Source organism: Oncorhynchus tshawytscha, linkage group LG06 (assembly GCF_018296145.1).
Source record: "Oncorhynchus tshawytscha isolate Ot180627B linkage group LG06, Otsh_v2.0, whole genome shotgun sequence".
NCBI classification, from domain to species: domain Eukaryota; kingdom Metazoa; phylum Chordata; class Actinopteri; order Salmoniformes; family Salmonidae; genus Oncorhynchus; species Oncorhynchus tshawytscha.
In genome coordinates this window covers 8472856-8485275 of record NC_056434.1, presented here as the reverse complement: position 1 = coordinate 8485275, position 12420 = coordinate 8472856, and the positions used below count along the sequence as shown (strand labels likewise).

At 42.5% G+C, this 12420-nt stretch overlaps 1 protein-coding gene across 1 annotated transcript; it reads right to left on the bottom strand.

Moving 5' to 3' along the window:
• Positions 1-3428: 3428 nt before the first annotated feature.
• LOC112251974 (receptor-transporting protein 3) lies at positions 3429-7756 on the bottom strand. The gene is made up of 2 exons (XM_024422841.2): positions 7412-7756; positions 3429-4414 (listed from the first exon to the last, which is right to left on the bottom strand). Exons 1-2 carry the CDS (start codon positions 7558-7560, stop codon positions 4066-4068), a joined length of 498 nt encoding a protein of 165 aa, XP_024278609.1. The 5' UTR covers positions 7561-7756; the 3' UTR covers positions 3429-4065.
• Positions 7757-12420: the final 4664 nt, after the last annotated feature.

Genomic DNA, 12420 nt, shown 5'->3' with positions numbered 1-12420 from the left:
TGTTTCCCTGGGGTTTAAAGGTTCTGAGAATGTTTTACTATGTTTCCCTTGGGTTTAAAGGTTCTGAGAATGTTTTACTATGTTTCCCTGGGGTTTAAAGGTTCTGAGAATGTTTTACTATGTTTCCCTTGGGTTTAAAGGTTCTGAGAATGTTTTACTATGTTTCCCTGGGGTTTAAAGGTTCTGAGAATGTTTTACTATGTTTCCCTGGGGTTTAAAGGTTCTGAGAATGTTTTACTATGTTTCCCTGGGGGTTTAAAGGTTCTGAGAATGTTTTACTATGTTTCCCTGGGGTTTAAAGGTTCTGAGAATGTTTTACTATGTTTCCCTGGGGTTTAAAGGTTCTGAAGAATGTTTTAGGTTCTATGCTTCCCTGAGGGTTTAAAGGTTCTGAGAATGTTTTACTATGCTTCCCTGAGGGTTTAAAGGTTCTGAGAACGTTTTACTATGCTTCCCTGGGGTTTAAAGGTTCTGATAATGTTTTACTATGCTTCCCTGGGGTTTAAAGGTTCTGAGAATGTTTTACTATGCTTCCCTGGGGTTTAAAGGTTCTGAGAATGTTTTACTATGCTTCCTGGGGTTTAAAGGTTCTGATAATGGGGTTTAAAGGTTCTGAGAATGTTTTACTATGCTTCCCTGGGGTTTAAAGGTTCTGAGAATGTTTTACTATGCTTCCCTGGGGGTTTAAAGGTTCTGAGAATGTTTTACTATGCTTCCCTGGGGGTTTAAAGGTTCTGAGAATGTTTTACTATGCTTCCCTGGGGGTTTAAAGGTTCTGAGAATGTTTTACTATGCTTCCCTGGGGGTTTAAAGGTTCTGAGAATGTTTTACTATGTTTCCCTGGGGGTTTAAAGGTTCTGAGAATGTTTTACTATGTTTCCCTGGGGGTTGAAAGGTTCTGAGAATGTTTTACTATGCTTCCCTGGGGGGTTAAAGGTTCTGAGAATGTTTTACTATGTTTCCCTGGGGGGGTTAAAGCTTCTGAGAATGTTTTACTATGTTTCCCTGGGGGGTTAAAGCTTCTGAGAATGTTTTACTATGCTTCCCTGGGGGGTTAAAGGTACTGAGAATGTTCTACTATGCTTCCCTGGGGGTTTAAAGGTTCTGAGAATGGAAATGAAAGGTAATTTGAAGGTAATTACATTATGAGAACATGTTTCAATAACACTACTAGCTAAAGTTAACTGTTTTGAACTCCAAACACAGATAGGACACATTATTTCTTTAGGCATTAATCATGCAAACACATTTTTTTCCTTGTGGCACAGTGTCAATGTGATATTCTGTTCTCTATCCATGGAATTAGTCCAATGCCCCATCAGGATTGAGCTAGTATGGCATGTTTTTTTTACTCACACAAAGCTGTTCATTTTAGTCTATTCAAATAAACCCAATTTCAAAGGAAACAAGCACTCATTAAGATCAGGTATGGCCAATTAGTGGGGGCGGCCAACACACCTGGACACATTTAACGAGATAGATGCTAGAGTTTGTTTTATTGCTGGGAAAATGATGTTTTTAGATACATTTCTTACAAGGTTCTTTGCATATTAATATTAATGTATTATATATATATATTATATTAATGTATAATATATATTATATATTATTTTATATGCATATTAATATATTAATGTTTTCTTGTAGTTTTTATGGAAAGTTTTCTTATTGTTCTGAGAACATAACTTGAAATAGAACCATGAGGAAACCTGCAGAATATATTATGCTGAAGTAGTGAAATTCCCATATAAGAAACATATGGTTCTCAGAACATTATGTGCTAGCTGGGTATCCTGTGCCGTTCCCAGAATGTTGTGCGAAGGTTGTATGCAAAATAATAGGACAACCATGCTCTCACCAAGCTCGAAGAGACAAATGGTTGTCAGAATGTAACAGCTGTTAATAGTATTTTGTGAATTTCACCAGGTTCATATATTAATATAGCATGTTAATTTGTTATTATGCATGCCTGAATCCTGGGGGAATAGGGGAGCGAGTATTTATGTCGTGCTCAAATAAATTTGATGCACTCGGAGAAGTGGGAACTCTTTTTCTGTCGTCTTCGGAAAAGTAAACATTGCTTTATTAAGTACAAAGTCATGCACACAGTGATTTGTTCATGAATAACGTTATATATTTAGAGTTGACTCATAAGTGGAGTTGAAATGTAGATGTATATTTATTGTGTTAGTGTGTCGTGCTTGACTTGGAGTAAAATAGGTACCGATGTCAGGGGTGTAGGCATCAGAGGAGGCTGGTGGGCGGCATGTCTGGAAACCACACGTTTGACTCCATTCCATTTATTTCATTCTAGCCATTACAATAGGCATGTCCTCATATAGCTTCTCCCACCAGCCTCCTCTGGTAGGCATGGGGTGGGACTGTGGGGTCTAGGGCCCACTCACTGGGGAGCCAGGCCCTGCCAGGCCCACCCAATCAGATTGAGCAAAAACGAAAAAAGAATACATACTCAGGAAGACAGTTGACTGTCATTAGTGTATTCTTATGAAGGTTACACTTACATGCAGGACTACAATGTTTTACAGTTTATGCATTATTATAATAATCCACTTCGTCACATGTGTTTTGAAATCGAGCATCAATGACAAAAATTGAATTGTTTTTTCAACAAAAAAAAAGCTTGATGCAAAGTGGGCTCGAACCCACGGTTAAAAAAACACTATTGATTACGTCTTTCCTCCATCGGAAAAGCCTATAAGACTGTGACATCAGAGAGGCGGGCAAAGCAAGCTTCAAACAGGAAGCTCACCCGGCGAAGCGCACAATAATATCAGTGACATTGTTTTTTTTTTCTGTTTTGATGTTAAGATGATTAAACTGTCATGAATAACACACAGTGCCAAACTGTGATGTAAATGTTATGATGAATATGTGCATACCTTGTGCTTGTGCATTAAAATACATAAAAGTTGCCCATATTATGTTAAAATGTAATTCTGTCATTTTTGTTGTCTCATTTCACCAACCACAGCTAACTGAAGTAGGACAGCATGGAGTAGCTAAAGTGGGACAGTCTTATAAGCTTTTGCAATGGAGGAAAGAGATCCGGTTTACATTAGAGAGCCCCTGTAGTTTTAGGTTAGGCAGGACTCTGCTTCTTGTCCTGTTCATGGTTTCTTCTAGTAATGTTATTAGTAATGCTTATAAACGCATTAACCACAAGCACCTTTTTCCCACTCATGTTGTTGACTGTGAAAAATGTAAAACGTGGACAACCATTTTTTTTTTAAATGACATAATTCAAATAGGCTAACGAAAGGTACCGGATCTCAGCTCTGCCTGCCTCTCATTTGGATCATAGGTACAGGGTCTCGGACTGGGTGGGACCTGGCCCAATTTAACCCCTGGTTGTACGTAGTCATTGTTCCTATCTGTTTTTCTGATGAAATAACTTGACAACAGTGAAATTAGATATTTAAAGCAGTTTTATAGCAGGTCAGGACATTTGATTCAAAGTTATAAATCATAAAAGGCTGTTTTACTCCCTGCTGATGCCATATGCAAAGTACACACACACACACACACACACACACACATTATAAAAATGTTGTCATGTTTTGCACACTAAGATCTGTGTAAAGTCCCACAAATATTTGTAATGGATGCAAATGGGCTTCTAAAGCAATGTTGCCTTGCTTGTATGCATTTGCATTGTAGCCAGTCGTCTCTGCACCATAAAGGTCATCACCTGACATATGGGATATGATTTGTACACCATAGAATTAATTCTTTCAACGTTTTTAAAGTGTAAGAGATTATTGCAAAGAATGCATATCGGAAACTACTTTCTCAATCAACTATCAACTTTTGTATAAAAAAACAAGTACATTTTGTCTGGATTAAATGGTGGACAATTCAGTTAATGCCTTCTTTTTTCCCCCATCCTTGATTCAGAGGATATAGTTTTTGCAGCTTCATCAGGAAATACAATTATCTTTACAGTATTATATCCAGTTCCACATCCAACTCTCCTCAAAATTGTTCATTGATTATACAATACATTTAGGAAATGAACATTTCCCAAATGTTTCTATATTTTCCATTCTATGTTTCTTTTGTGGTCACCTGTCTGCAGATGCCATGTTTACAGGCTTCACAATGGGCAGCCTCATGGGGTCCATCACTCCTCCCTTCCAAATGGAATGGGTTATTATTTTCGCCTGCGTCCTTATGGTAGCACTTGACGAGGATCTTCACAACAAGCTTCTCCAGCAGCACCTCAATGTTCTCTGTCTTAAAATGAGGCTCCTCCATTGTACTCTGTACACACTTCTTGCACTCCTGTCTGTAGCGTTTCACTTTAACCATCCCCTTGTCCTCCAACAGACGCATGTGAAACACCACCAGAACTCTTTTCGAAGGCCAGGTCCTCTTACACTTTGAGCACATGAACCTGCAGGGAGAGATAAGTGATACAGTTGAAGTCTGAGGTTTACATACACCTTAGCCAACTACATTTAAACTCAGTTTTTAACAATTCCTGACATTTAAGGTAGGTCAGTTAGAATAACCACTTTATTTTAAGGATGTGAAATGTCAGAATAATAGTAGAGGGAATTATTTATTTCAGCTTTTATTTCTTTCATCACATTCCCAGTGGGTCAGAAGTTTACATACACTCAATTAGTATTTGATAGCATTGCCTTTAAATTGTTTAACCTGGGTCAAACGTTTCTGGTATCCTTCCACAACCTTCCCACAATAAGTTGGGTGAATTTTGGCCCACTCCTCCTGACAGAGCTGGTGTAACTGAGTTTGAAGGCCTCCTTGCTTGTACACACTTTTTCAGTTCTGCCCACAAAGTTTCTATAGGATTGAGGTCAGGCTTTGTGATGGCCACTCCAATACCTTGACTTTGTTGTCCTTAATATGGCTTGGGGGCAAAATGTTGATGTCTGGATGAAAAGCGTGCCCAAAGTAAACTGCCCGTTACTCAGGCCCAGAAGCTAGGATATGCATTTAGATTCGGATAGAAACCACTAACGTTTCCAAAACTGTTAAAATAATGTCTGTGAGTATAACAGAACTGATATGGCAGGCGAAAACCTGAGGAAAATCCATCCAGGAAGTGCGATTTTTTTTATGTGGGTATTTTCAATTGAATGCCTATAGGGTATCTAATGGGTTACGACCCAGATTGCAGTTCCTATGGCTTCCACTAGATGTCAGTCTTTAGACATTGTTTCAGGCTTGTTTTCTGAAAAAATGAAGAAGAATGAGACCTTTCTCTCAGTGGACTGTAGAATCATGCAGTGCTGGTTTTGCGCATGACGGAGTGTGCGCCCTTCGTTGTTTTTCCTTTCTATTGAATACGCTATTGTACGGTTGAAATATTATCGATTATTTAGACAATTGACAATCTGAGGATTAATTATAAACATCGTTTGACATGTTTCGACAAACCGGTACTATTAGGATGTTTTCGTCTGCATGTTGTGACCTCCTTTGAGCCAGTGGATTACTGAACACGCGCCAACAAAACTGAGTTTTTGGGATATAAAGCGGGACTTTATCAAACATTTAGTAGTGTAGCTCTTGTGACTGCAACCATATGAAGATCTTCAAAGGTAAGTGATTAATTTTATCGCTATTTCTGGCTTTTGTAATTCCTTTACTTGGTTGTAAAATGTTTGTATGCTTTTGTAACCGCGGCGCTATCCTCAGATAATCACATGGTATGCTTTCGCCGTAAAGCCTTTTTGAAATCTGACAAAGCGGCTGGATTAACAAGAAGTTAATCTTCAAGCCGATGTATAACACTTGTATTTTTTATGAATGTTTATTCGGACTATTTCTGTATTTTGAATTTGGCGCTCTGCAATTTCACCGGATGTTGTCGAGGTGGGGCGCTAGCGGAACGCCTGCGCCAGAAAGGTTAAGCCATTTTGCCACAACTTTGGAAGTATGCTTGGGGTCATTGTCCATTTGGAAGACCCATTTGCGACCAAGCTTTAACTTCCTGACTGATGTCTTGAGATGTTGCTTCAATATATCCACGTAATGATGCCATCTATTTTGTAAAGTGCACCAGTCCCTCCTGCAGCAAAGCATCCCCACAACATGATGCTGCTACCCCCGTGCTTCACGGTTGGTATGGTGTTCTTCGGCTTGCAAACCTCCGCCCTTTTTCCTCCAAACATAACGATGGTCATTATGGCCAAACGGTTCTATTTTTGTTTCATCAGACCAGGGGACATTTCTCCAAAAAGTGCAGTTGCAAACCATAGTCTGGCTTTTTTATGGCTGTTTTGAAGCAGTGGCTTTTTCCTTGCTGAGCGGCCTCGTTTTACTGTGGATATAGATACTTTTGTACCTGTTTGCTCCAGCAATTTCACAAGGTCCTTTGCTGTTGTTCTGGGATTGATTTGCACTTTTCACACCAAAGTATGTTCATCTCTAGGAGACAGAGCGCGTCTTCTTCCTGAGCGGTATGACGGCTGCGTGGTCCCATGGTGTTTATACTGGCGTACTATTGTTTGTACAGATGAACGTGGTACCTTCGGGCATTTGGAAATTGCTCCCAAGGATGAACCAGACTTGTGGAGGTCTACACTTTTTTTTCTGAGGTCTTGGCTGATTTCTTTTGATTTTCCCATGATGTCAAGCAAAGAGGCACTGAGTTTGAAGGTAGGCCTTGAAATACATCCACAGGTACACCTCCAATTGACTCAAATTATGTCAATTAGACTATCAGAGGCTTCTAAAGCAATTACATTTTCTGGAATTTTCCAAGCTGTTTAATGCACAGTCAATTTAGTATATGTAAACTTCTGGCCCACTGGAATTGTGATACAGTGAGTTATAAGTGAAATAATCTGTCTGTAAACTATTGTTGGAAAAATTACTTGTGTCATGCACAAAGTAGATGTCCTAACCAACTTGCCAAAACTATAGTTTGGTAACTAGAAATTTGTGGAGTGGTTGAAAAACGAGTGAATGACTCCAACCTAAGTGTATGTAAACTTCCAACATCAACTGTATGTAAATATCTAATTTCAGTATAACAAGTTAGTATATACAGTATACAATACTTATTTTCCACCATAATTTGCAAATAAATTCATTAAAAATCCTACAATGTGATTTTCTGGATTTTTTTTTTTTCATTTTGTCTGTCAGAGTTGAAGTGTACCTATGATGAAAATTACAGGCCTCTCTCATCTTTTTAAGTGGGAGAACTTGCACAATTGGTGGCTGACTAAATACTTTTTTGCCCGACTAAAGTATATTTCATGTCTTAATTCTGAATGTAATCTATTAAATCCCTATCCCATTGAATACAGTAATTTAACATTTAATTTAATTTAGTTTACTGTACATTTGTAAACATATTTCTATGTTCTGAATTGAATTGATATACGTCTATTTACACTTTATTCAAAGAGCCTACCTTGCAAATGCCCCACTGATGTACTGCTGCCAACCTCTCGCTGGGTGATCAGGAATGATGGTGTTATCAAATTCAATGCTCCAGGTGTCCTCTATGTCATGCTCCTCAATCGTGTTCTGGAGAATGCTGGCCCATTCCTGAAGATCCATTGCTTCTGAGCAAGGGGAAGTAGTGGGTTTCCAAAACGGACAGTTTAGCTGTAGCTTTTCGAAACGTATGTCTGTGAGATCGTGTCTACTCACTGGGCTTTATATATATATGCTATCTACAATGACTGGGCTGTCCAGCTGATTGTTGATTGGCTCTGCATTTGGACAACTGACATCAATACATCTGTTGCTAGAGATACGAAAGGAAGAGAGAAATGAAACTGAAAGCTTGCGCTCTGCTTTCCATTAAGTTTCGATTTGCAGCTGAAATTACTTCGTCATTATGACAAGTCTCTTCAAAGTCCAGCGCAATAATCCGGCCTGTAGAATGTGATAACGGCACTGCTCAACTACCAAATATGAATACTGTATGTGCTATGGCATAAACGTTCGATTTCCTTTCCCCAACATCTTACATGGACGATGGCAAGCTATCTGTATTGAGTATGATGGGAGACAGAGTGCTGGTTTCAAGCACAGGGCGCAGCAGGTGTTTATTTAGTAAAGGACCACAGGAGGAGGCAGGTAGCAGGATCTAGGGACAGGCAGAAGGTCATACACTGGGAATCCAAAAAGGTAACAGTACAGCCAGGGAAAAGGCTAATAACGCAGTCCGGGAGATCAGGCAAGAGGTTGATGACAGGACATCTGATAGGCAAAAGTACAGGCAGGGAATAGGCAAAAAACTACGATACACGGGAGGACTAATATGGAAATAAACAGAGCTCCGAATAGAATGTGTACAAAAATTAACAATACCTCACAATGATGGGGTGCAATGAATTGAATTAAATAGTGTGTGTAAATGACATACAGGTGTGTGGACAGGTGATCAGAATTCAGGTGATTGGGATCTGGAGAGTGTGCTGCGTTCAGGGGATCAAATCAAAGTTTATTTGTCACGTGTGCCGAATACAACAGGTATACAGTGAAACGCTTACTTACAGGCTCTAACCAATAGTGCAAAAAAGGTATTAGGTGAACAATAGGTAGGTAAAGAAATAAAACAACAGTAAAAAGACAGTGAAAATTAACAGTAGCGAGGCTATATACAGTAGCGAGGTTACATACAGACACCAGTTAGTCAGGCTGATTGAGGTAGTATGTACATGTAGATATGGTTAAAGTGACTATGCATATATGATGAACAGAGAGTAGCAGCAGCGTAAAAGAGGGGTTGGCGGGTGGTGGGTGGTGGGACACAATGTAGATAGCCCGGTTAGCCAATGTGCGGGAGCACTGGTTGGTCGGGCCAATTGAGGTAGTATGTACATGACTGTATAGTTAAAGTGACTATGCATATATGATAAACAGAGATTAGCAGCAGTGTAAAAGAGGGGTTGGGGGGGCACACAATTCAAAAAGTCCGGGTAACCATTTGATTACCTGTTCAGGAGTCTTATGGCTTGGGGGTAAAAACTTTTTGTCCTAGACTTGGCACTCCGGTACCGCTTGCCATGCAATTTTTAGGGCCTTCCTCTGACACACCGCCTGGTGTAGAGGTCCTGGATGGCAGGCAGCTTAGCCCCAGTGAGGTACTGTGAGGTACGTACACACTACCCTCTGTAGTGCTTTGCGGTCGGAGGTCGAGCAATTGCCGTACGAGGCAGTGATGCAACCAGTCAGGATGCTCTCGATGTTGCAGCTGTAGAACCTTTTGAGGATCTCAGGACCCATGCCAAATCTTTTTAGTTTCCTGAGGGGGAATAGGCTTTGTCGTGCCCTCTTCACGACTGTTTTGGTGTGTTTGGACCATTCTAGTTTGTTGTTGATGAGGACACCAAGGAACTTGAAGCTCTCAACCTGCTCCACTACAGCCCCGTCGATGAGAATGGGGATGTGCTCGGTCCTCCTTTTCCTGTAGGCCACAATTGTCACGACTTCCGCCGAAGTCGACTCCCCTCCTTGTTCGGTTGGCGGTCAACATCACCAGCCTTCTAGCCATCGCCGCTCCATTTTTCATTGTTCCATTTGTTTTGTCTTGTTCCCCGCACACCTGGTTTACATTCCCTAATCACACTGCATATATATATATATATTCCTCTGTTCCCCCCCCATGTCTTTGTTTGGAATTGTTTTTGTTTGTTGTATCGCGCCAGTCTGGTTTTTCACCTTGGGCATCGCCTGTACCCTATTTGGGGAATTATTGGTGAACCTTATTGTTATATTATTGACAGTATTTTGCGCTTGTCACTTTTGATGGTTGGCTTGAGTTGTAGCTGTTTGCACCCGTCTGTTTATTGCTCTTGGCTAATAAAGTTGTCTGATCACCTATTCTCTGCTCTCCTGCACTTGACTCGAATGACCAGCAGCGAAAACCCTGACAGAATTCCACACCACCCATGGAGTCAGCAGGAGCGGGTACCCCGGTCAAAGGAGTTGAGGACCACGCCCGAGAACACGTGGCGATGCTGCAACATCTCGGCGCCACGATGGATCGCGTTGTCCAGACCATGGGCCGCTGGGAGAGACATTGGTCCATGGTATCCGGTCCCCGTGGGATGCTCTCTCCCTTCCCAGGGAGTATGATGGGACGGCAGCACGGTGCCAGGGGTTCCTGTTACAGCTGGACCTCTACCTGGCTAACGTTCACCCAGCTCCCTCGGGAAGAGAGAGGGTTTCCGCCCTCGTCTCGTGCCTTTCAGGGAGAGCTCTGGAGTGGGCAAACGCTGTGTGGGGGGAAGGAGATACGGCGTTGGACCACTTCGAGGAGTTCACCCACTTCGAGGAGTTCACCCGGGTAGAGCGGCGGGTGAACAGTTCTTCCACCTGAGGCAGGGGACGAGGAGCGTCCAGGAGTTCGCCCTGGAATTTCGGACCTTGGCCTCCGGAGCAGAATGGAACGACAGGGCCCTTATCGACCATTAAAGATGCAGCCTGCGCGAGGATGTCCTTCGGGAGTTAGCCTGCAGGGATGCCACCATCACCTTTGACCAACTGGTGGATCTGTCCACCACTCCTCCACTAACCTTTCCCCCTTTCAGTGCGTATTGGGGTACCAACCGTTTCTGGCGTCGTGGCATCAGAGTCAGACCTGGACTCCTGCGGTGGATGACTGGTTCAGGCGCGCGGAAGAGACATGGGAAGCCGCCCATGTTCACCTCCAACAGGCTGCTCTGCGCCAAAAAACCAGCGCGGACTTTCACCGCAGTGAGGCCGGGGGACCGGGTCTGGCTCTCAACCCGAAACCTGTCCCTCCGCCTGCCCTGCCGGAAGCTGGGTCCGCGGTTTGTGGGGCCATTCAAAGTCCTGAGGAGAGTGTACGAGGTGTGTTACAGGTTACATCTTCTCCCCAATTACCGTATTAACCCCTCATTCCATGTGTCTCTCCTCAGGCCGGTGGTGGTTGGTCCGCTCCAGGAGTCTGAGGTGAGGGAGGTTCCTCTGCCCCCTCTGGACATTGAGGGGGCCCCGGCGTACTCCATCCATTTCATCCTGGATTCGATGCGTCGGTCGAGGGGCCTTCAGTACTTTGTGGAGTGGGAGGGGTATGGTCCTGAGGAGAGGTGCTGGGTTCCGGTGGCGGACGTGATGGACCCTGAAATGCTACGGGAGTTCCACCGTCTCCAGCCGGATCTCCCTGCGCCTCGTCCTCTGGGTCGTCCCCGAGGCGCGGTGCTGGATCCGCGCGTCAAGTTACTGTCAATGTCACCGGCCTTCTAGCCATCGCCGCTCCATTTTTTCAGGACACCTGGTTTACATTCTCTCAAAATGTGCGCACAAATTTGTTTACATCCCTGTTAGTGAGCATTTTATCCTTTGTCAAGATAATCCATCCACCTGACAGGTGTGGCATATCAAGAAGCTGATTAAACAGCATGATCGTTACACAGATGCACCTTATGCTGGAGACAATAAAAGGTCACTCTAAAATGTACAGTTTTGTCACATAACACAATGCCACAGATGTCAAAGTTTTGAGGGAGCATGCAATTGGCATGCTGACTGCAGGAATGTCCACCAGAGCTGTTGCCAGATAATTTAATGTTAATTTCTCTACCATAAGCCACCTTCAACGTCATTTTAAAGAATTTGGCAGTATGTCCAACCGGCCTCACAACCTCAGACCACGTGTAACCACGCCAGCCCAGAACCTCCACATCCGGCTTCTCCACCTGAGGGATCGTCTGAGTGTTGGGTTCTAAGGTGTATTTCTGACTGTAATAAAGCCCTTTTTGTGGGGAAAACTCATTCTGATTGGTTGCGCCTGGCTCCCCATGGGGGGTCTGTTTATTTATTTTTAGACTAGCTAGTGCTCTAGCTAGCTTTCTAACCATGACCAGCTAGCTAGCGACCTAAAGCTGGCAAATTTGCTATGGTTGCTACTCGCTAGCTAAATATCTAGCTAACGTTAGCTGGGCTCAATAGTCTTATCGTCCCTGAACCTTGTTCTCAGGGTATCCATACCACAACGGTATTACGTGAGATCCCCAGCATGTTAATGTTAGCTAGCTAGCTAGCTATTTGTGTCAACACGAGCACTATTATTGCTAGCTGGATAATACAACAACAAGCTAGGCCTAACTAGCTATATGCCTAAACTATAGAAATCATAATGATGATTAGGGGTAATGTATAGTATCTACACTATCGTTCAAAAGTTTGGGGTCACTTAGAAATGTCCTTGTTTTTGAAAGAAAATCACATTTTTTGTCCATTAAAATAACATCAAATTGATCAGAAATACAGTGTAGACATTGTTAATGTTGTAAATGACTATTGTAGCTGGAAACTACATATATTTGCATGGAATATCTACATAGGCGTACAGAGGCCCATTATCAGCAACCATCACTCCTGTGTTCCAATGGCACGTTGTGTTAGCTAATCCAAGTTTATCATTTTAAATGGCTAATTGAT

Excerpts from the sequence above, each read along its gene's own strand:
- LOC112251974 (XM_024422841.2), bottom strand. The coding sequence starts at position 7,560 with ATGGATCTTCAGGAATGGGCCAGCATTCTCCAGAACACGATTGAGGAG. Across the intron at positions 4,415-7,411 it reads ATCAGTGGGGCATTTGCAAG|GTTCATGTGCTCAAAGTGTA; the intron begins GTAGGCTCTTTG and ends CTCTCCCTGCAG.